Source organism: Sceloporus undulatus, chromosome 4 (assembly GCF_019175285.1).
Source record: "Sceloporus undulatus isolate JIND9_A2432 ecotype Alabama chromosome 4, SceUnd_v1.1, whole genome shotgun sequence".
NCBI lineage: Eukaryota > Metazoa > Chordata > Lepidosauria > Squamata > Phrynosomatidae > Sceloporus > Sceloporus undulatus.
In genome coordinates, this window is record NC_056525.1 from 42,680,192 (window position 1) to 42,703,293 (window position 23,102).

At 39.3% G+C, this 23,102-nt stretch overlaps 1 protein-coding gene across 1 annotated transcript in view; it reads right to left on the reverse strand.

Moving 5' to 3' along the window:
- Positions 1 to 3,123: 3,123 nt before the first annotated feature.
- SAMHD1 (SAM and HD domain containing deoxynucleoside triphosphate triphosphohydrolase 1) overlaps positions 3,124 to 23,102 on the reverse strand; it is a 37,994-nt gene continuing 18,015 nt past the window's right edge. The window contains exons 7-16 of the mRNA XM_042463092.1: positions 22,660 to 22,815; positions 21,306 to 21,406; positions 17,532 to 17,640; positions 16,075 to 16,166; positions 13,533 to 13,648; positions 11,103 to 11,242; positions 10,164 to 10,274; positions 9,951 to 10,055; positions 9,064 to 9,201; positions 3,124 to 5,629 (exon numbers count right to left, since the gene is read on the reverse strand). Coding sequence (XP_042319026.1) covers positions 5,498 to 5,629; positions 9,064 to 9,201; positions 9,951 to 10,055; positions 10,164 to 10,274; positions 11,103 to 11,242; positions 13,533 to 13,648; positions 16,075 to 16,166; positions 17,532 to 17,640; positions 21,306 to 21,406; positions 22,660 to 22,815 — 1,200 coding nt within the window. The 3' untranslated portion in view covers positions 3,124 to 5,497. The remainder of the gene's footprint in view (positions 5,630 to 9,063; positions 9,202 to 9,950; positions 10,056 to 10,163; positions 10,275 to 11,102; positions 11,243 to 13,532; positions 13,649 to 16,074; positions 16,167 to 17,531; positions 17,641 to 21,305; positions 21,407 to 22,659; positions 22,816 to 23,102) is intronic.

A 23,102-nucleotide genomic window follows, 5' to 3' on the forward strand; every position in this document is an offset into this window, starting at 1 on the left:
AACCTGGGAACAATGGAGTAGGTGGTGCAGTGGCAGAAATGCAGCACAGAATAGGTGTAGTAGTAGTATGGGACTATCTGGTTACTCCAAATGAATTCATGTATCCAGAGCCAGATGAACTACATTTCAAGAGTACTACAAGAACTGGCAGAAGTAATCTCAGAATCACTGGCAATAATACTTGAGAATTCTTGGAGAACAGGGAAGTCCCATCGGACTGGAGGAGGGCAATGTTGTCTCCATCTTCAAAAATGAAAAACAAAATGACCGCCCAGTCAGCAGTACCAGGAAAGATTCTAGAGCAGATCATGGAACAGTTTGTAAACACTTTAAAAGGCATGCTGTGATCACAAAACGTCAACATGGGTTTCTCAGAAACAAGTCATGCCAAACTAATCTTTTTTTGATAAAGTTACAAGCTTGGTAGAAGGGAATGCTGCGGATGTAGCACATTTTGATTTCAATAACAAGATCTCCAAAAAGTAAAATGTGAGCTAGACAATGCAACTGTTAGGTGGATTTGTAATTGGCTGACCTAACAAACCCAAAGGGTGCTCACCAATGGCTTCTCTTCATCTTGAAGAGAAGTAAGAAGTTATGTCCTGGGCTCAGTGCTATTCAACATCTTTATAAATGATTTGGACAAGGGAATAAAGGGCATGCTTATCAGATTTGCAAATGACACCAAATTAGGAGGGGTAGCCAACATCCCACAGGACAGATCAGAATTAAAAATGACCTTAATAGATTGGAGATCTGGGCAAAATGAATTTCAGCAGGGAAATTTTACTTGGGCAATAAAAATTAAATGCAGAGATACAGGATGGGGAACACCTGTCTTAACAAGACTACATGTGAAAGGGATCTACAAGTCATAGTCAACAATGTGATGTGGCAGCCAAGAAAGCCAATGCAATTCTAGCCTGCATCTGCAGTATAGTGTCTCAATCAAGGGAATAGCACCACTTTATTCTGTTTTGGTCAGACCTCACCTAGAATACTGTGTCCAGTCCTGGGGACAATTCAAGACCATTAAGCTGGAACATAATGAGGTGAAAGATCTGGAAGCCACACCCTATGAGGAGCGGCTTAGGGAGTGTATGTTTTGCCTGGAGAAATGAGGGTTAGGAGCTGACACAATAGCTATGTTTATATATTGGAAAGGATGACATAGTCAAGGAGCAAGTTTGTGTTCTGCTGCTCTAGAGACTAGGCCACAGAGCAATGGCTTCAAACTTTAAGAAGTGATTCCCCCTAAACATTAAATAGAACTGCCTGACTATTCAGTCGTGGAATACACTGCCTCAGAGTATAGTGGAGTCTCCTCCTTTGGAGATTTTTAAAGAGAGGCTGGATGACCATCTTTTGTGCTTTGTGTATTTCTGCATGGCAGGGGTTGGACTGGATGGCCCTTGTGGTCTTTTCCAACTCTATGATTCTACGTTCTCAATTTGGGAAGAGGAAAAAGTTTATAAAAACGCCTCTCTCCTAGAGCAGGCCTCCTTACCTATTTCACAAGACAAGATACTGCAATTCTGATGGTGGATCACAGTAATTGCTATAAAAGCATTTTTTTTAAAAAAAGTTGTGAGATACCAGAAATCTTTCGAGACCTACTTCACAAGTCATTCTTTTAAGAGCTTGTCTGAATTTTGTTCAAAAAGATTAAACTTACCATATATACTTGTGCGTGAGTCAAAGAATTTTGTCCAAAAAATTGACCCAAAAAACCTGGCTTGACTTACACACAGGTCAATACGGTGATAGGCTTTTCCCCAGTCCAGCTGTCTCCCGAAGGACAGATGGGCTGCAGAGGAGGCAAGGCAAGCGCTCACACACGCCCCCAGCCTTGCCCCCAACCTGACTGTCCCATGGAAGGCAGCCAGGGTGAGGAAGAGGAGGGGGGGCAAACAGTCGCCCCAAAGTCTCATCCCCAGTCCAACTGTGTCCTGAGGGGACAGCCAGCCTGCAGAGGGGGAAGATGGGTGGGCTCTTGCCTCTCATGCTTCCTCCCCATCCCAACGCTCTGTCGAGGGAACATCCGGGCTGCAGAGGGGGAGGACGGATGCTGAGACCCTAAGTTTCACCCCCAACTTATCCATGGGGACTTGTCCAAAACCCCCTAATTTTGGCCCCAAAACCTGCCCTCAACTTATACATGAGGTCCACTTTTAGTTGAGTATATACAGTACATTTTTTTGGTTTACATAGGAATGTTTCCCAATTTTAAAAAATATTAATATAAAAGTGACTAAAAGCAAAGGGTCAAGTGTTCAAGATGTTGAGCACTGGGGTAGACCATACACCTACACGGAGAACATGGTTCTTGAATCTCATCTGTGCAGCACTGGACTTGCTGTCTTTTCCTCTACTCTCAGCCACAGGATCTCAAAATAGTCTGCCAAGTCAGGCAAAAACATGATTTTGATGGTCCTGTAGAAAATGCAGCAATGGCAGGAGCGTCTATGTTGGAAATGTGGCTTGAAATGGCAACATATTCTTTTGAGGAACTTTAAAAATTTGTGAATATCTCATTAAAGCAATATTTCAAAGTATAAGTATTCTGTAATAAATATCCTTCAGAATAACTCAAGTAAAATTCTCAATGAGAAAAATGGCATCACATGTATAACAAGCACAGGAAAGCAGCTGTGTTGATAGAGACCATCTAGCAATTGAGTATTCACAGAATATGCCGAGCACATCTGAAGAGAACAGAAATCACATATTCCTGCTCTCCACTCTGAAATGAGAAAAATGTAGATAAATACTATTGCCAGCTTTTGGAATTGTTGATCCACTGCTCACTGGCTTCCCATAAAGATCTAGCCAAGCACTAGTTATCCTTCCTACCCACTCCCATGCCAAAAACCTGGTGGTAGGAGAAATAATACAATAATTGTTACTGGATATTAACCTATTTTTGGAAAGTGGTAATATTATATCACAATTTCAGACATTCACATTCTAGGAAATCTACACATTCTTAAAGACTGAACTCACGACGTACATTAATATGTTGAAAGTTTTCCCCACCATATTCCAGTTGGAAACTTCCAGATTGGCTCCAAATTTGAAGTTTACATGACATGCATTGGTTCTATTAAACAGATATGCAAGTAGTAAGGATCAGCCATTAGAGCTTTTATTGCCAAGCTGAAATGAACACATACTCAGACATTGCAAAATACATTTTTGTCACATGTACAGGAATCGCAATTTTATACTGCTTTACAGGTTGGTCTATGTATACTGTAGTTGCCCTGCACCCATTACATGAACTGTAAGACAGCAAATCAAATATTGATCTAAAGATGAATAAAATTGCCTCGAATGTGTGGAACTCAAGTGATCTAATTGTTTGGAGATCCTTTTATGTCAGGATGTGCAATTCTGGCAGGGCTGGGGACCAATTTTTTGCTGCACTACCTCCCAGAGGTAGTCATCAAAATGGCCAAAAAAAGAAAGAAAGAAAGAGAAAAAAGAAAGTTGAATTGAAAATCTTAAATGAATAAATATGCACTTCCATTTTTTACTTGAGGGCAGGGGAGGATTCTATCTCTGTCTTAAGAGAAGCAATCATTTTCAAGCCTGAACTTTCATTCCTGTACCTCCTCATTTTTTTCCAGCACCAGGGAGTCCTAGGGCCCTTTTCATCCAGCTGTGACCCACCAGGAAAAAAAAGGCTCTTTGGGAGCTGTGTACAGCCCTTCGTCCACCCCTCCTTCACACAATCTAATCTACAGTATGTCGTACACATAATACTGAACAATTCCTGGTACATGTGATACTGATGTGTATGTGTCAGTAAAAGTGAATTCTAGTTCAAGCTGCTGTGATGATTCAGGTAAAGCATTGAATAAACACTATGCTTTACTGAAGTTCTTACTGAATTGATGCTTCACCCTGTAGGCTTTTTCACATCTCCATAGTGTTCAATGTTACATAGGGGGCTGCACAGGGAATAGGTAAAAATCAAAGTTCCTCAACAAGAACCTACTTGCAGTTCCATCTGTGAATGAAAGGAGCCATTCCGTAAGCAGGGCAGATCCAACCCAGAATATATAAAAGTTTTTCCAAAGCTAAGTAGGAATTATTAAACTGGACATAAAGAATTTTGTTAATAAAAAAAAACACCTGTAAGATAAAAAAATCTGCATTCTTACAATAGCACACTTCTCACATATACAAAAACACACGTTTGCCAGCACAAAGTGCACATCACAGATTTAAAGAAATATGCTCTTTCATACGAATACAATCATGTTATCCGTGGATATAAAATATAGTAGGGATACAATCTATGACCTCTTGAAGTGCACCCAGTGCCATCAGAAAATTCCTCTTCTATGGGCTGAGAGATATGATCTGTCAGAGGCATACAAATCTGCACTGAAGCCTCTATGGCTTTTCCTTCTCCACCTCTGAGGCTCTAATGTCTTTCCAATAAGGAAATGGAATTGGAATTGGAATCACTAAAGGCAACTCTTGAGAATCTGATCTCCATGATCCATAGTCCACAGACCTGGCTCTGACACAGGGTAAGTATACAGCAGCCATGAAACTGGCATACACTTCATTCCAATTAAAGGGATTTTTTAAAAGAATGAAACACTAGAACAGGAAACAGAATTCCATTCCTCCTTTTTTACTCTGTCAATGTGATTCAAATGAGGTTCTGAAGTTTCAAACATCTGAGATTCCCTCCTTCCCACCCCTATTCTCCACCTGAACAAGATTGCTATGCCTGAATACATTCCAATTACTTTGAAATACAAGGAGTAAAATCCTCTGGTGTGACATGCCCTTGTTCCTTTTTGATTTTCAAAATCTTTGTCCCTCTAATATGTGCAGTGAGACTAACACATGTTCAGCAGTTTTGTTGTTGCCAATATTGCCTTTGGACATTAAAATGATGAGCAGCAAACTTTTAAAAAAACTGTTTAAAAATTATATCCCTGATTGTATCATTGCATATTCAGCGCAGAGCCTTTTTAGAAAGGACTATATGATTATTATTTTTATAACAAAACAAATGAATTAGAGAAGTGGCACAAGTTCTACCTCACCTTGCCTGCCAATATTTTGTATACAGGGCTATTCCAACAGCAAACTGTACAATTTTATCAATCTTAAGAAAATTAAATATGATAAGGCTAGAAAGCCAGTCCTTTTTTAATGTCTTTAGAGATGAATATTCTTAATCCTTTAAACTACTGATGAAATGAAAATGTTGGTGGGAATAAATTATTTCTCAGAAGTCAATTAACTATTTTGAGAAAGTCACAACACGTGTTAAAAGATCTTGCAACAAAGACATTTTCAACTGCAGCTTTTCCATGGGCATGGTGCATATTTAGTCTATAGTTTTACAAAACATTTTTTAAGGAAAACTTGATTTAAAAAAACAACAACTATCCATCTTATTTTTCATTACAACATTATTATAAAATATGATATAACAAAATTTGAATCACTCAACAGCAATTAAAGTTAATCAGTCATTAAAAAGTCTGTTTCTGATCTTTGAACTGTTAGTGTTTTCCTTTGAATTGTGCTGGTAATCATCTTCATCATCATTCCAGTCTCTCTTCAGTGGAGTAAGTTCTGGGGCAACCACATCACCATCCTATCAAAGCATCAAAATAAGAGAGGAACATTCACTCTTGCACTAAAAGCTGGCAATACATTTTATCTTTGAGAGACAGCATAGAAGCAAAATGTTCAGAGGTTTTTCCACACAATGTATTCCGAAGAGAAATTGCAACCTGGTATCAGTCTAAGATGTATGTTGCTCTCCCTGTCCCCCTGCCCACCACTGGGAAGATAATGGATTAATTATTTCCTTTGGTGGTCCCTTCATTGTAGAAATGTCATCATTTATCTTATTTATTTATAGAATCTGTATACCACTTTTCACTTTAAAATATCAAAACAGTTTAGAAAAAAGTAAAAATACAATTAGACCAGTGTCTAAAAACATCAAAAAACAATAAAATTTATTAAAAACAATTAACTAAAAAAAAGAGTACCGGATAACAGTAAGTCAGGAAAATGCCTTGGTAAACAGTGGATGATAAAAACATTCAACACTGGAATCCTGCTTAATATAACTGGGAAGCTATTCCATATGATGGGTGGAACAACACAGAAGTCGTTCTGTGTATCTGTGTAGGACATGGTATGCTAAGGGGAGACTCATCTGCTAAGAACACCAGGGAAGTAGCTTATAGGGATGTTATAAATTTTTAGATGTTTGCCCAAAAAACAGTTTTTCTCCCAGCTTAAAATCTGGCAGGGTGCTCAGTGGAGATCCCAAGGGTCACATGCAACTTACCAGCCACACATTTTCTACCTGGCTCTAAAGCTAACTTTTGAGGAGTTACTCAGAATAATACAGAGAATTAAGAGATGTGGGATAAAAAAGATAGCCAGGTTGCATACCTATACCTGTAGTTCTTCAAACAGCCATCTGTGAACTCACACAAATGGGCTACTGATGTCTATGCAGCACACTGTTAGGAACCTTCTTGAGCTGGTATATAAACTTTTTGGCAGCAATCCCACCCACCCGCTAGGCACCTTACCAGCTTGATTTCCACCTAAAACCTCAGTTCCATGTATGCCAAACAGAGGTATGACATGACAAAGGGAAAGTGGGCAGGCTTATGTGATGTGATATGATAGCCTTGTTTAAATATTTGAAGGGATATCATATTGAGGAGGGAGCAAGCTTGTTTTCTGCTGTTCCAGAGAACAGGACCCAGAACAATGAATGCCAGCAACAGGAGAAGAGACTCCACCACAACATTAGGAGGAACTTCTTGACAGTAAGGGCTGTCCGACAGCGGAACGTACTCCCTCGGAGAGTGGTGAAGTCTTCCTCCTTGGAAGTTTTTAAACAGAAGCTGGATAGCTATGTGTTGGGTATGCTTTGACTGAGAGTTCCTGCATGGCAGGGGGTTTGACTGGATGGCCCTTGTGGTCTCTTCCAACTCTATCATTTTATGATTCTACAAGTTCACAAATGACCACCTGAAGAACTGCAGTTACAGGTGTGCAACCTGTCTTCCTTTGTGGTCTCTGTGAGTCACACAAATAGGAGACTATCAAGCTATTAATCATAGAAGGAGGAAGTGTCATGCCACCTCAGAAACAGGTACAGTTCTTCAAGAGAGTCAAGTCTAACAGGAAAATAATATGGCTATCCTGAAAGTGGCATCAGCCCTGGACCTTGCATCTGTCCTGCAGTGAGAGATGAAGGTTCACAGCTTTGACTAAGTAGCCACTTCACACATCCTCCATGGGCACACCCCTCAGAAAGGCTGAGCCACTGCCCTTGTAGAATGGCTGCAAACATGAACTCTTGGCAAGTTAATAAGCCAGGTAAATGGTGGAAAGCACACACTTTGAGAAAAGCTGCTTCAAAACCATCAATCCACTCTTCTTGGAGGTGCAACATACAAAGAATCTCATAAATTCATGTAATGTTGCAGTCCTCTCCAAATAGAAAGTTAGTGCTCATTTGACATCAAGATGATGAAAGGTCCCGTTCTAAATCCAAGACAGTGTTCTTCATAAACACAGGCAGTGCAATGTCCGGGTTGATATGAAAGGATGAAACCACCTTTGGCAAGAAAAAAATTCCAGTCTGAGGAAAAGATCTCAAAGAAGTGCCATTTGAAGTATCAGTGGATGATTACAAATGACAATGAACTAAGCAATGAGAGGACAGTATGAAAAACGAGTGTCTCTGGAATGCATACTAGTGACCACAGTATGCAGTAGAGAAAGCAGGAGTAGGAGATCTCCTGCGTTGAGCCATCGGAGAGTCGACTATCTCGCCTTCTGAGGCAGTCTCAACATGAATGACAACCTTGGAGGACTGCTGTAAAGAAGGCTTGGCCTGCAGTTCGAGGGGAGGAGGAGCAATGTACCAAACCCAGAGAAAACTGAACCAATGACTCAGGTTCCCATACCAAGTAAGGCGGAGGGGTCTGCACAACTTGTGCTGAAACAGATAAAACTACAAAGACAAGACCCTCAGAGAACTTTCTGCATGCAACTTTTTTCTTTTTCCCGTGCCTCCTCTTTTTGCATTTGGAGGTCAATATGAAAGCCTCCAGGTCAAGTGAATGTCCTAGTGTTAACAGTATATTAGGTTGGAGTCAGATGGTGGGTGTTCAGAACTCTTTCTTGGCGTGTTGGAATGGGCCACAGTATCTTGCAACAACCATGTAACAGCAACCCCAATCAAAGAGCCAGAGGTGGAAAGAATCCAGCAGCTGAAATTCAAGAGCTGAGCAGAAGCCATGAGGCCTTGCCAATGCAAGAGCACCTTAAGTCTTGACAGGTGGTTTTTACAGCCCTGTGGATTAAAGGCCTTGCAATGACCCTCACATTGTGACCCTCACCGAGACATAAGAGGCAACTCAAGAATTTTTGCCCCACAAGAGATGCATTTCTTAAATGAATCAGATGAAGCCATAGTAGAGTACTGTAAAATTAAATCACAAGGCTGAAACACTAGTTAGACAGTCCGAGGTCAGAGAATTAGTGCGCTGAACAAGCCAATTTGTAAGCCGAAAGAACTGGAAACAGACTAAAGATTTGAGGTCTTGGTATCGGCTGGGGCTTGGTTCCAGAATCTTACATGGATACCAAAACTGTACTGGGCCAAATCAGTATCTGTAAAATGAAGCTGAAAAACAGACCAAGTCAACAAAACACAACAAGAACAGAAGTTCAAAACAGTTCCTACTATGTTGCTGACAGAACAAACAAAAATGGGAACTGCACTGAGAAGGTGCATAGAGGGTGGCCAGAGTAACCGCCAAAAAGGTTGTAAAGGATAACAGATCTACAAGGTTCTGAAGGATGTGCTGCACAGCCGTAGATAATCCATTTGAGTGATCCACACAGACCATTAAGAAGAACTGGAGAATCAGCTAGATAAGCATCTCTATGTAGATATTTAACATGTTTTACTGTAACTTCCATAATTTAACAGGGAGACAACAGATTCTCAGCATTAAATGTCTGGCTATCTAAAAAAATTCTTACCTGTGGTTTAGTGAAATCCTTGTTTATGCACCACTGAATAAAATGTTTTGTGGCAATACAAATAATTTTTTCATCTGTTTTCTTACAATAAACTCTAATCAGTTGTTCAGCAAATTTTTCTGGTAGAAGTTTTGAAACCTTAAAGAAAGCGAACAGAATTAACACAAATATACAAACACCCCATTGCTTTATCAACATCCTGCCAGAACGAACTTCGATTTCCTATCTTTCCATTTTTTGAAAACAGCCAAATATAACATTTTGAATTGATATAAAAAGTAAAAGCTTTCAGTTATAAGAACGTTGCAGCTTAATGTTGAAGAAATGTTATTTAAAGTAATAATAATAATAATAATTTTTATTTACATTTCCCACCTCTCCCTGCGGATCAAGGTGGGATTACAGCAATAAAACAATTCCATATAAAATACAATAGTTAAACAATAACATTACTATTAATTTACTAAAATAACGGATCATCAACTAACATTCACACTAACATACATACAATCAGATCAGAAGCGGAGTATTTAAGATCGCTTATAAAAGATCAGGTGGGTAGGCCTGCCAGAAGAGATCCGTCTTTAGTGCCTTCTTGAAGGTATCTAAGGTGGTGATAAGACAGATCTCCTCCAGCAAGCTTTTCCACAATCTGGGGGCCGCGGCGGTGAATGTTCCGTAAGAAGTTGTTAGCCTGGTTTTTGAGTACTCCAATAGGTTCTTTCCAGATGTTCTGAGTAAGTGTCCAGTCTATACTGTCAACACTTATACAAGATCATATAGAAATTGTGTTGATACTATTGGCATGCCATTACTTAAAGGTTTGCAAATATCCCCAGATCAACTTCTTAAAAGCCATCAAAATAGTCATTCAACATTCTACTTACTTGTTCCTTAGTGATTTTGATTGCTTTAGTAATGTCAGACTTACAGTAGAAACGAACATTATTGACAGGGTTCTTCTCTTTCATTCCATAATCCATATTGATAACCTTCACAGAGGTAAACCAGATACACACTGTAGTTAGGTATACTGCAGACATGTTGGCAAAGAAAGACTAACACGTTTTTGAAGTGCATTTTAAATAAATCCTATTTACATCAACAATAAAGTCTTCAGCCTTCAATACAACAGCCTTCAATTCAGCATCTTCAGGGAATTTTGCTGGCTTAGATGCAACTATTTCAGAAGACAGGCTGTCATACTGCTCCTGGAAAAAAATAAAACTTTTACAGTATTCAATTATTGGTGAGAACATTATTTCAGAAAGGGATTAAATGAATTTACAACTATATGCAGAATCATTTTCAAAGTAGTCTACTCTAATACACAAATGTTTATATTGTATTTATTATAATGTGAACTCCCAAAATTAAGATTATCTTTGAAAGCAACTAGGAATAGCATCTTTTTAGTAATGCTATCCTGATTATGAAATACTCTCACCAAGAAGACTTACCTGATATAGTTTTGCACCTTTCTGATTTTATGGATATGGCTGAGTAATTCTATAGTTTTATCAGAGATTGAAAGTGACTTGTTACAGTTAATAATCACCTGTAAATAATTAATTTTGCTGGGGAACAGAGGATACCCTGCTGGTTTTGTGGAAAAAGCAATAATATTGCTTTTCTGTTCCCTCTGATATGTTCATGGCGGGGAGGGGGGGAGAATGTGTAAGGCAATTAGAATACAATAGCTGACATTCTGTTAGGGGCAAAGGCATGTGTAAGCTTCCCTTATGCATGCATATATCCTCTTCCTCCTTCTATGGCACCCAAAGTCCCCCCTCGAATTACTGTATAGCAGTTGTGGCGAAACTATGGCACACGTGCCACAGGTGGCACTCAGAGCTCTGTGGGCACGTGTGCTATCACCCCAGCACAGAGTTTGCCAGAGTTTGTTACTGGAAAGTCAGAGGGACTTGGCACTTCACAATAAATAAGTGGTTTTTGGGTTGCAGTTTGGGCACTCGGTCACTGCTGTATAGCCTCAGAAGCCACCACCAAACTAAAGGAGCCTGGGAAATAGTGCTTACTTTTGTAATCTCCTTGCCCTCTGGAGGCTGAGTCTGTCCGAGGTATTTATAGAGATCACGCCGTTCTATTTTACGCAAAATCTCCTGTGCATCTTCCAGCTCTGGTTGATCAGAGTGTAGAATCTTTAGAAAAATTTCATCTGCCAGTATTAGAGAAGCAAATAAGAAGTCATCAAAACTAGATGGAAATCTTCTTTTGCATATTAGAAAAAGGTAATAAAATATAAGAACTGGATATTTTTACAAGAGATTTGCATTTTTTTAAAAAAATTTTTGGAAAAATGGTCACACAATTAGCTATCCAAATTAAGTAACAATAAAAGCAGGAAGCCTCATTAACAGAATTCACAGGAGACAGAAAAGAGGCAAGGCAAAGAAGCTTCCAGCTCTACTTTGCCACCTTGACAAGCCACCCCCGAAGTCAGTTTGAAGGTGATGATGCCTTTGAAAAAGACTGCTCCAAGATGAGTTATCTGATCTCCCTACTTTGCACTGTGATCCTCAGAAACATGAACCCTTGTTACAACTACAGCCTTCTCACTGAGCAAACCTCTTAATTCTGGGAAATAAAAATTCACATCTATGCGCTTTTGTCAGTTATGGACCAGATTTCTATTCTTCACCATTTGGTATAGAGGCAAGACTTGCCCCCCCCCTGCAAATCTGTGGGGGCTTTGTCAGAGCTTTTTTGTGTTCATCTTCTGAGTGCAGGATATCAAGTTTACAAAAGGGCGGGGGAATGTTTCAGGTTTCCAATATAGAATACTGTTTTCCTTGAGAGAAATTAGAAAAATTACACACATAGGACAGACACACTTTCTGCAGTCTGTGGGGAACTTTATTTGGGGTGCTTTCATGGGTGGAATAAATGTTTAAATCCAATCCCTAACATTCTAATAAAGGATTTCTGCAGCATTATTTAAGTGCCTTTTTAAAAAACCAGAAACCTGGTAGATATGCTTCCAAAACTGAAGATAATGATAACGTTGTCCCCATCTTCAAAAAGGGGAAAAAAGAGGATCCCAACAATTATCGTCCAGTTAGTCTGACATCAATACCAGGAAAGATTCTGGAGCAGATCATTAAACAGAGAGTCTGTGAACTTCTAGAAGGCAATGCCATAATCACAAAAAGTCAACATGGGTTTCAGAGAAACAAGTCATGCCAGACAAATCTGATCTCTTTCTTTGATAAAATTACCAGCTTGGTAGATGAAGGGAATGCTGTGGATATAGTATATCTTGATTTCAGTAAGGCCTTTGACAAGGTTTCCCATGACATTCTTGCAAACAAGCTTGTAAAATGTGGGCTAGACAAAGTAACTGTTAAATGGATCTGTAATTGGTTGACTGGCCGAACCCAAAGGGTGCTCAACAATGGCTCTTTTTCAGCCTGGAGAGAAGTGACCAGTGGGGTCCCATAGGGCTCTGTTCTGGGCCCAGTGTTATTCAACATCTTTATCAATGACCTGGATGACAGAATTGGGAGCATACTTATCAAATTTGCAGATGACACCAAATTAGGAGGAACAGCTAATACTCCAGAGGACAGGATCAACATTCAAAATGATCTGAATAGACTAGAAAGCTGGGCCAAAGCTAACAAAATGAAATTCAACACAGAGAAATCTAAGGTATTGCACTTAGGGCGGAAAAATGAAATGCATAGACATAGGATGGGGGACACCTGGCTGAATGAAACTACATGTGAAAGGGATCTGGGAGTCCAAGTAGACCACAAGTTGAACATGAGTCAACAGTGCGATGCGGCAGCTAAAAAGGCCAATGCAATTTTAGGCTGCATCAATAAAAGTATAGTGTCTAGATCAAGAGAAGTAATAGTGCCACTGTATTCTGCTCTGGTCAGGCCCCACCTGGAATATTGTGTCCAGTTCTGGGCACCACAATTCAAAAAGGATATTGAGAAACTGGAGCGTGTCCAGAGGAGGGCGACTAAAATGGTGAAAGGACTGCAAACCTTGCCCTATGAGGAACGACTGGAGAAAAGAAGGTCAAGAGGTGATATGATAGCCCTGTTTAAATATTTGAAAGGATGTCATATTGAGGAGGGAGCAAGCTTGTTTTCTGCTGCTCCAGAGAACAGGACCCGGAACAATGGATGCAAGCTCCAGGAAAAGAGATTCCACCTCAACATTAGGAAGAAATTCCTGACAGTAAGGGCTGTTCGACAGTGGAACACACTCCCTCAGAGTGTAGTGGCGTCTCCTTCTTTGGAGGTCTTTAAGTAGAGGCTAGATGACCATCTGCTGGGGATGCTTTGATTTGGATTTCCTGCATGGCAGGGGGTTGGACTGGATGGCCCTTGTGGTCTCTTCCAACTCTATGATTCTATGATTCTATAAACCGCCTCTAGCCTTGATAACCAATGCTAACATTATTGGCCATTAACTTGTATGCCCACAGCCAATACCTGTTAACTTAGTGTATGCTTCCATATCTTCCAGTGCTGTAGACATTTTGTATTCTTTCCCACAAGAACCCTTTATTCTGATATAGGGATCAGCTTTTAAGAAGGCATCGGTAATCCTGTTTTAAAACATAAGAAGCATATGAATATTAATTCCTAATTTCAGTAAACCTGCAAATCAGGATATGAAGATATTTCAAGATAATGCAAATCAAACCATATTTAGTTCACATTAATATTTTCAGCAAAATACATTTTGAGCAATAATTGTGCAGTGTAGGAAATAATTCACCCCAGTCATTAAGACAACAGAAGGCTTCCTACATTAAGACAACGTAGGGCTTCCTAATTTCATAAGCTAATTGGTTAGCTTAATCAAAACGTTCAGGGTAAAAAGCATCTCTGATTAACAGAACAATCATAACTCAAATATATACTAGCTGAAAAAGATAAATTCCAGGCACAAGTTTCTTCTGCCAGGGAGGGCAGAGAAGGGGCAGGCCAGGGGAGGATCTGAGTTACACCAGAGCAAAATCGTATTCAGAGCAGGGGTGCAGCCATAGTGTCTGGATTAATTTAAGCCAGGGTGCATATGTACATGTTCTTTCAAGTCACCTGTTGACTTACTATGGCCCCATGATTTTCATAGGGTTTTCTTAGGCAAGGAATATTCAGAAGTGGTTTTGCCAGTTCCTTCCTCTGAAATATAGCCTATGGCATCTGGAATTTGTGTGATCATGAAAAGCTTGGAATGCTCTTAAAGACGTGGTAGTGCCACTACATTTGATAGTACTGTTGAGAAGTATGTACATAGGAAAAGAGACTATGGTTAGAACAGAATATGGAGAAATAGAATGGTTCATAATTGGAAAAGAGGTCAAGCAAGGCTGCACCCTATCACTCTACTTGTTCAATTTGTATGCAAAAAATATCATATGGAGAGCACGTCTGAACTAGAAGAAGGAGTGAAGATAGGAGAAAGGAACATCAACAATCTTAAGATATGTGGATGACACCATACTACTAGCGCAAAACATCACAGACTTGGAACAATTATTAAGGAACATCAAAGAAGAAAGTGCAAAGGTAGGCTTACTGCTGAACACAAAGAAAACAAAAACTATGGCCATGGAGGAGCTACATAAATTCAACCTAGACAACAAGGCAATTGAAACAGTAAAAGAGTTCCCATATCTTGGATCAAACATTGATCAGAATGGAGACTGGATCAAGAAATCAGAAGGTGGTATGGGAAGGGCAGCCATGAAAGATCTAGGTAAGATCCTAATGTGTAAAGAGAAAGATATTCCCCATCACCATGTACAGACGTGAGAACTGGGCAGTGAGGATATTCGACAGAAAGAAAATCAACTCATTTGATATGTGGTATTAGAGAAGAGTGCTGACAGCCAAAAACAAAAACAACAAACAAAAACCCTGGACAGCCAAAAACAAACAAATAAAGAGTCCATGAACAGATTAAACATGAATTTTCCCCAGAAGCAAAGGTGATGAAACTAAAGCTGTCATATTTTGGCCACATCATAAGAGGGTACAACTCGCTAGAAAAGGCGATAATGCTAGGGAAAGTGGAAGGAAGCAGAAAGAGAGGAAGACCACAAACCAGATGGATGGATTTAATCAGGGAGACCTACAGGACCTAAGCAGAGCAGTGGAATATAGAGGGGCTTCGAGATGTCTCCTCCACAGGGCTGCCTTGAGATGGGGCCAACTCAAGGGCAGTTAACAACTCCCATTCATGTACTAACCAGAGCTGACCCTAATCTTGTTTCCAAGATCAGATGCAATCTATGCCTCAAAATTTCAAAATCCCAAGGATGGGTGGGGTTTGGCTTCCACGTTGCTTCAGCTAGTTTACCACTGGCTCAACTGACCCTTGGCCTTCTTGGTCAGTTAATAATGCACTCCAAACAGGCAATACTTATTGTTGTTGTTGTCGTTATAGTTTAAATTCTTATAAAATCTGCAAGCTATAAGCACAATTGAAGAAAAGGCATACACCCTGCCAATGTAAAGGATAATGACTGAGCAACTATATAGATATATTACTATATACTTAACACTTAAAAACAAATCGTGCTTCTACTTAAAAACTATTGGTTTAGTTTACTAGTCAGATATGAGCCTTTACAGAGGAGCCTGAAAGGCTGGCCTGGGGGCGGAGTCAGGTTGTAGAGCCCAGATTTTATCAGGGAGACCTACTGACTCCACTCCCAGGATGCCATGATGCCACTCCACACAATGTGCAGCATCATGGTGCACCTCCAGTGCTGTGTCCAGATGACACAGTGCCAAAGGAGCGCCATATAGATGTGCCGCCGTAGCCATGCCACCCTTTCAAGAGTGCAAAAAGGAAGTGCCTTTTTGTGTCCTCAAAAAGCTGGGTCGTTGCTGCAGCGTGAGGTTACTGCAGCCCCGATCCAACTAGGAAAGGGGGGCGGTCTGTAGAGCCCCTTAATCAACTAGTTAAAACCAATATTATTAATTGAATACTAGGGCTTTTTAATCAATAACACATACGTACATGGTTTCAATGATGTTCCCAACTTTGTGTTGATAGGCTCTGCGGTGCAGGCAATTCCGTGTGTGGAACATGTCATAAAGATTGCCAACCTCCTAAAGTCCAAGATAAAAACTGGCTTTAAATTTATCTATTACAGTATTTTAAGATTATAAACACAAGGAAAAAATTGCAGCAGATATCTGCATCTCCATCACAATACCTGGGCAATAAACTCTCTTGATCTTTTAATTCATATATCAGAGATGCATGACAAATGTTCTACCATAAATGCTTATGTCTGCAGAGGAGGGGGATGATAACAGTAATCTGAAAACAATTTGAATGGCATTAAAGATACACTAAGAACATTTTATATGAATAGAAGACACTGCTACCATCCAACACCATCAAATATCAAGAGCCTTTAGAGCAGAATCCTATTCCTATCTTCTCAGATGTAATACCCCATTCAGTTCACCAGTCCTACTTCCAAGTAAGTGAGTTCTTTAAATAAAATGTTTTTATTTGTTACTAAACAACTATAAATTCATTTTAAAATCTCCTGGACAAAAAAAAAGCACCCCTTAATCTTTTGAATGATTTTAGACATAAATAATACAAAAATAATTTTAAAAATAGAATTCTTTAATGAATGAAAATGTTCCAGAACATTGGAAGTACATTTCTTGGAAATTCCATGCGGTTCTTTAGTAAATGCTCATGTTTCCTTATGTTTCACATATCATCCTTACATTTTAGCACCACTATGAGGCCAAATCATGTATTTCTCTTCAAATAGATCCATCCAAATGTAGCATTTAAACCATGTTTTCCAGCACTCTGCCACCTATCTTCTTTTAGCTTCTGGACAGGACTGTGTTACAGCAAAGACAACATCTCTATGGTATTTTGAAGACAATTTATTAAAGGATAAGATTTTGAGAACTACAACCCACTTCATCAGATTCATGGAATGTCATTCTGATTGTCAGATATATATGGGTGTAGGGACAAAAATGCTAGCAGTGAGGTCGCCGGGGGGGGGGGGATGCAAGAAAGACAGATGGTAATAATTATGTTAAAGTGTGTGGAATGCAAAATAACTATAGTAACTGATAAATCTGTTGATAAGTCTGTTTATACAGATAAAAACCCATGATCTTGATTCAAGCCAAGGCTGACAGAATTTACTGAATTTATAGCAACTGCTGGCAGATAGTAGGATATTTGTTGCTGTGTGCCTTCAAGTCATTGAGAGTGTATGATTTGCCCAAGGTCACATCTTTTACAAAAGCTGGGCCCAGTCTGGATTCAGATTTAGGCCCCAGCTTCTCTGAAGACATTGGTTCAAATCCCACTCCTGCAACCATGTTTCAAAAGTGGGGGCAGCCTGTTGTTCCCCAGATGTATCCAATGTAAGAAAGATAGACAGACTACAACACTCACTGAAATTCTCTTCTTTCCTCGTGGTTTCTTACCTTGTCACGTGTACAAATATGCTTCTTATTTTTCACTTGACAAACTCGAGCAAATTTAATGAACCGCTCATAATCAAAATTATTCTGAATTCCAAGATGATGACAGTCCCTAAATGAAATCCAGAAAGAGATGACTAAGAGTATTCAATTATGAATTTGTTGAACTGAATTTTAAAAAAGTATTAGGAATATACGAAAGTTTCACTTTTATAACATAAAAAACATACATTCACATGCCATTTAGTGGTTTTACTGGAAAGATTACTTGTCTATGGGGGGGGGGGGAGGGAGTAACCAAACAAATAGTTATCATACTACAGTGAACATAGACAAGAGCATTTTTTCATGTTTCCTAAATGTATGCACATTTGCATGTAGTTGTTCACTGTTTTGAGGCACAAAAGGCTGTTTGACAGTGGAACACACTCCCTTGGAGTGTAGTGGAGTCTCCTTCCTTAGAGGTCTTTAAACAGAGGCTGGATGGACATCTGTTGGGGATGCTTTGAGATTTCCTGCATGACAGGGGGTTAGATTGGATGGCCTTTGTGGTCTCTTCCAACTCTACGGTTATATGATTCTAACACACAATTGTTAAGGAGGGGAGGGTACCAGAGATTTTATATCTTCTGTATTTTTAACTTTGTTAGCCGCCCCAATTATTATTATTATTATTATTATTATTATTATTATTATTATTGTTATTATTACAATTGCAGTGCTTCACAATCTTCAGGATTTGAAATGCTTTTGACTTCAACTTCCATATTCCCTGAGCACTAGCTATGCTGGCTGGAGTTTCTGGGAAATGAAGTCTAAAATAATGACTGAGAGTTCTAAACATCTGGAGGGATTTCATGGAGGAAGTTTGTTTTCTGCTGCTCCAGAGACTAGAATCCAAACTGTAGAGATTCCACTTAAAGATTAGGAAAAACCTTTTACTGTAAGAGCTGTTCAATTGTGGAAAAGATTGCCTTGGAGGGTGGTGGAGTCCCCTTCTTTGAAGGTTTTTAAACAGAGGTTGGATGGGCATCTTTTGTGAGTACTTGAGTGAACAACTGAACAGCAGGAGATTGGACTAAACAGCATGGTCCCTTCCAACTCTATGATCTTATAAAACTTGGAAGATCAGTGGTTGATAACTACTGCTCCACTGAAAATTCCTTCAAAATCACGACTATTAAAGTACTACTAATATTCTCTCACAGGCAGTGTCATATTTATTCTGAAATTACTGGGCACAGGATACAGACTATTTGTCCCCCTATCTGCACTGCAGAAATAATCCAGTTTGACACTGCTATAACTGCTATGGTTCAATGCTATGGAATTCTGGGATGTATGGTTTGTTGTGGCACCAGAGCTTTTAGACACAGAAAACTAAATAAAGTGGGAGCTCGATATCCATAGAGGATCAATTTTGGACCCACCCCACAGATACTAAAATCCACAAGACCTCAGGTCCTGTTGTCCCCAATGACAGCATGCCATGTGGTCATGCCGCCATTGGGGACAATTGGGGGCTTGCCATCCACAGATGCTGAAATAAGGAGGCCCCACTGTATCTCACAAAACTACAATTTCCAGCATTGAGCTATGGCAGTGAAAGTGGTATAGGATTATTTCTGCAGTGCGGATGCGGCCTGTAACTACAGCAGTCTCCCACAGGATGGGAAAATAAACTACAGTGCACCACTCCATATGCGGGCGCACAATACACGGCTTCCTGATTACGTGGAAGCCGCATCGCCATTAAATGAATGGTGTGCATGCCCACAGCACACACACACCGCCGCGAGCCCCATTACATTGAATGGGGCTCGAGCTTACACGGGATTTGCCTTATGCATGGGGGTCCAGAACGGATCCGCCGCGAAAGACAAGGCTCCACTGTACAAGAATATGAAAGTTCATTTTATTAAAATTGTCAGAACTAGCGACAATCCTCCCTGGACTCAGTCAATTAGGTTTCTGAGGGTTAGCAGAAAGCCTTTATTGAGATGTCAGAAAGGTCCATTTAGTAAGACCTCTTCAGCCAGAAATGAAAACCCAGCACCCATGCATCAAATAAAAGCAGTTGAAAAATGCTAACTCCACCACCCAGAATTGGCAGGTACACAGGTCTCAAAACAGTATTTCTTCAGATGTTTTCACCTTCTTTTCTCCCTAAAGAATTGGAGCCTGGTTGTGTAAATGGTAACTGACCTTCAAAAGCCTCCACAGTGAAAGATAAATACTCCTACACATTCCTTTACAAGGCATCCAGCAGACCCAATCTTGCAAGGCAACCATAAGTGCTCCAGTGGTTTGATCTTGATTTTTTTAAAAATATATATATTGTTAAGTTTTTTGTTTTATTTGAGAGCCACTTTGGGTCCCCTTTTGGGAGAAAGACAGCACAGAAATTAAATAGACAAATAAATAAAATAGAGGAGATCTGAAGACTCTGTGGTTCTCCAAATCTTAATGAATTATGTCATCCCTCCCATCATCCCTCATTGTAGACAATGCAGATTAGAGTTGATGAAAAGGAAAATGTTACAGTATTTCAAGGGCTATGTGTTCTCCAGTCTTGGAATAGATAATTTGCCTCCCCCAAAAGCATTTGGATTTGTATAATCTTAGTTACCAGCACTCTCTCAAAGTTCTTGCCCAAGAAGCAGATATTACCAAATAGTGACCTATTAAAATCTTCTGTGACAAAAGAATATAGCCAGCCCCCTGTATTGGCAGGGGTTCCGTTCCAAGTCCCATTATTAGTAATGGATGCACAATATTTGTGTGTCTCCATTGGCATAGCTGTGTACATGTGCTGCCATTAAGAATAGTGGGATGGGGCACCCATGGATGCTCCAATCTGCGTATGGCTAGCCCACCAATATGAAGGGCCAACTGTAATTCTTAAGGAATGGATACATGACTGCTTCTTTCAAAGTAGCAGGCAGTACACCTTCCTTGGAGGCACTAACTAGTGTTGTATCTATCTCAATATCTCCACTGCCATCTAACTGTTAAAAGGCAAAATGTTTCACGAATACAAGTGGAGAAAAAATAATAATACAGATGATCAGCCACACCCATTTACACACCCTGCCACATCCTCACACCGTATTAACTAAAATCAATACTCAACTTTCTCAAAAACAGTATGAAGTGCAGCATGGATATTAACCATTTTAATCTCAAAATGTCTGGCAAACTTGCCACAGCAGACCTCAAAGGTTCACACACATGCAATGTGGCATGTGTTAGTGTTTTTCCAGACATCACAACATATACTGTTCTGAAAAGATTGAAAGCTTCTCATTTTGTCATCATCAAAAACTATATATTTTAAAGTCAATTAAAAATCCTATATGCAACAGTTTTAGTTGAAACATATAGTAAACTCATTTTATCTTATACGAGTTGTTATATAACATATGTGAAACAATCCTAGATCCTCCCTTTTTGTCCCTCTCCCATATGTAACTAGCACAAATATTTTGAAATATTTTAATCTAGCTTTTTTACACATTAAGCAATATTAATCAGTGAAAAATAATCCATAATGTATTTATCCTTACTGCTTTTCTAGTTCTTTTACTTGTACAGTGCCATGTACAGCGATGGGGCTATATAAATAAATAATAGTGATTATGATGATATCATCTATATTGAACTACTAATTAAAAACTTTAATTAAAAAGACATTTGCAAGTAAAGTACTAGTAATTAATTATTTATCTATATTAAGATACTTCCAAATATTTTAAATGAACATCACAATTTCTATACCTGGCAAAGTAATCCCATTTATCAACATCAATGCCACTTCTTTTGTTAGCCACTATCTCATAGAGAAAACTTTTTTCCGCAGTTCGCCCTTGGTAAGACCACTGGATAAGGAAAAGAAAAAAAGATCAAGTAAATACTGCATTAAAAACAAATCAATCCATTGTAAGTACAAACTGGTATTGAAGGAGGGTTTCTAAGAAATGAAGCTTGGTGTATACTGAAAGAGATTCCTTTTTACTGCCAATAATGTGATCATGAGAAATAAAATAGTGTTGGAGACAAGGATTGGGATAAACTTTCCCCTAGAAATCTGGATTAAAAATCACACACCATTTCCTCTTTCAAAGGATGACCTATTGTTCTACTATTTGCATGAAACTTTTGGTTTGTAATCCAAAAGGTTTTCTTTCTGCTAAAGCAAGATTTGACTGGGGCCACAGAGTGCATTATTCCTACCTGGATCTAAAGAAATGAAATATTTCAATGCATCCTTCTGCCTTTTACTCCCTAACAATTATAGCAACTGAGATCAAAGTACAGTAGTAGATCAGTGTGATTGTACTTGGATTTCTGTTACACTTTGGTGTAATCCTGTATACATTTACCTGAGAGCAACCTCAATAGTACTTAACATCCAAGTAGAGATCTGTAGGCTTGTTTTTTGAGTATGAACCTGCTCAAACCATTGGGCCATATACTCTGAAAACTGTGCCCCAAGGTCTCAGGCAGAACTCTTCCAACCCCACTAACTTGCAACCTTAATTGGAAATTAGAGAATAGACTTTAGTATCTTATTTATGCAAAGATTATGCTTTGCTTCTGAACTTCCATTGACTTTGTACATCCAGATTCCTTTTTAATCACAGACAACCTAACAAGGGGATGAAAGTTCTACCCTATGCATTAAGATTTTAAAAATATGTCCAGTACATTCAAATGAGTAATTGTTATTGTGTGGCTTCAAATCATTTCCAGCTTGTGGCAACCCCAAGACCATACGATTATGTGGTTTTCTTGGTAAGATTTGTTCAGAGGGTGTTTGATTTTGCCTTCCTCTGGATCTAAGAGAGTATGACCTGCTGAGTGTTTCCATGGGTGGGCGAAAATTCGAACCATGGTCACCTGAGTCTTAGTCCAATGCTCAAACCACTATACCATGCTGGCTCTCACAAAATCAGCAATATTCCACAAGAAAAAAAGCCTTTCATGCACATCTCATCTTTTCTCTAGAGACTTCTCTCCTTAAACTAGAAAGAGGGAGAAAGAGAGACAGAGAGACAGACAGACAGAGGTGACATTCCACTAAACCTGAACAACACTTAATAAACAGGCAGAGATGGAAAATGAGACTCACAGAAGAGTCATCTTTTTTTGGCTCAATGGGTCCTGCTATCTGTTCTTTGATAAAGTCTATATCTTCATTCAGCTGGAGACCATAATATTCCATGTCAGGCCTCAGATTGTTGGAAGTGATTAAGTGCTCAAACATCTGAACAGAAGCTTTTTCATGCTATGGAGAAGGGAAGTTAATTATTAAGCAAAACATATGCGGTCAACAAAAACATTATAATTAAATGCAAGAATAAAATGACTTCCTTAACACTTCATAGAAAGCAATAATGGCTTAATATACACAAACAATGCATAACAACACACAGTTTTCTTGTTACCACCTTGCTCAAGCAATTAAACAAGATCTAGGAAGCTGTACCTAACCAGAACATGCCAATACATAATCAGTGTAACTGTAATATCTCACTCTCAAACAGGCTGTAATTTGTAAGTCAGAAATTTTGG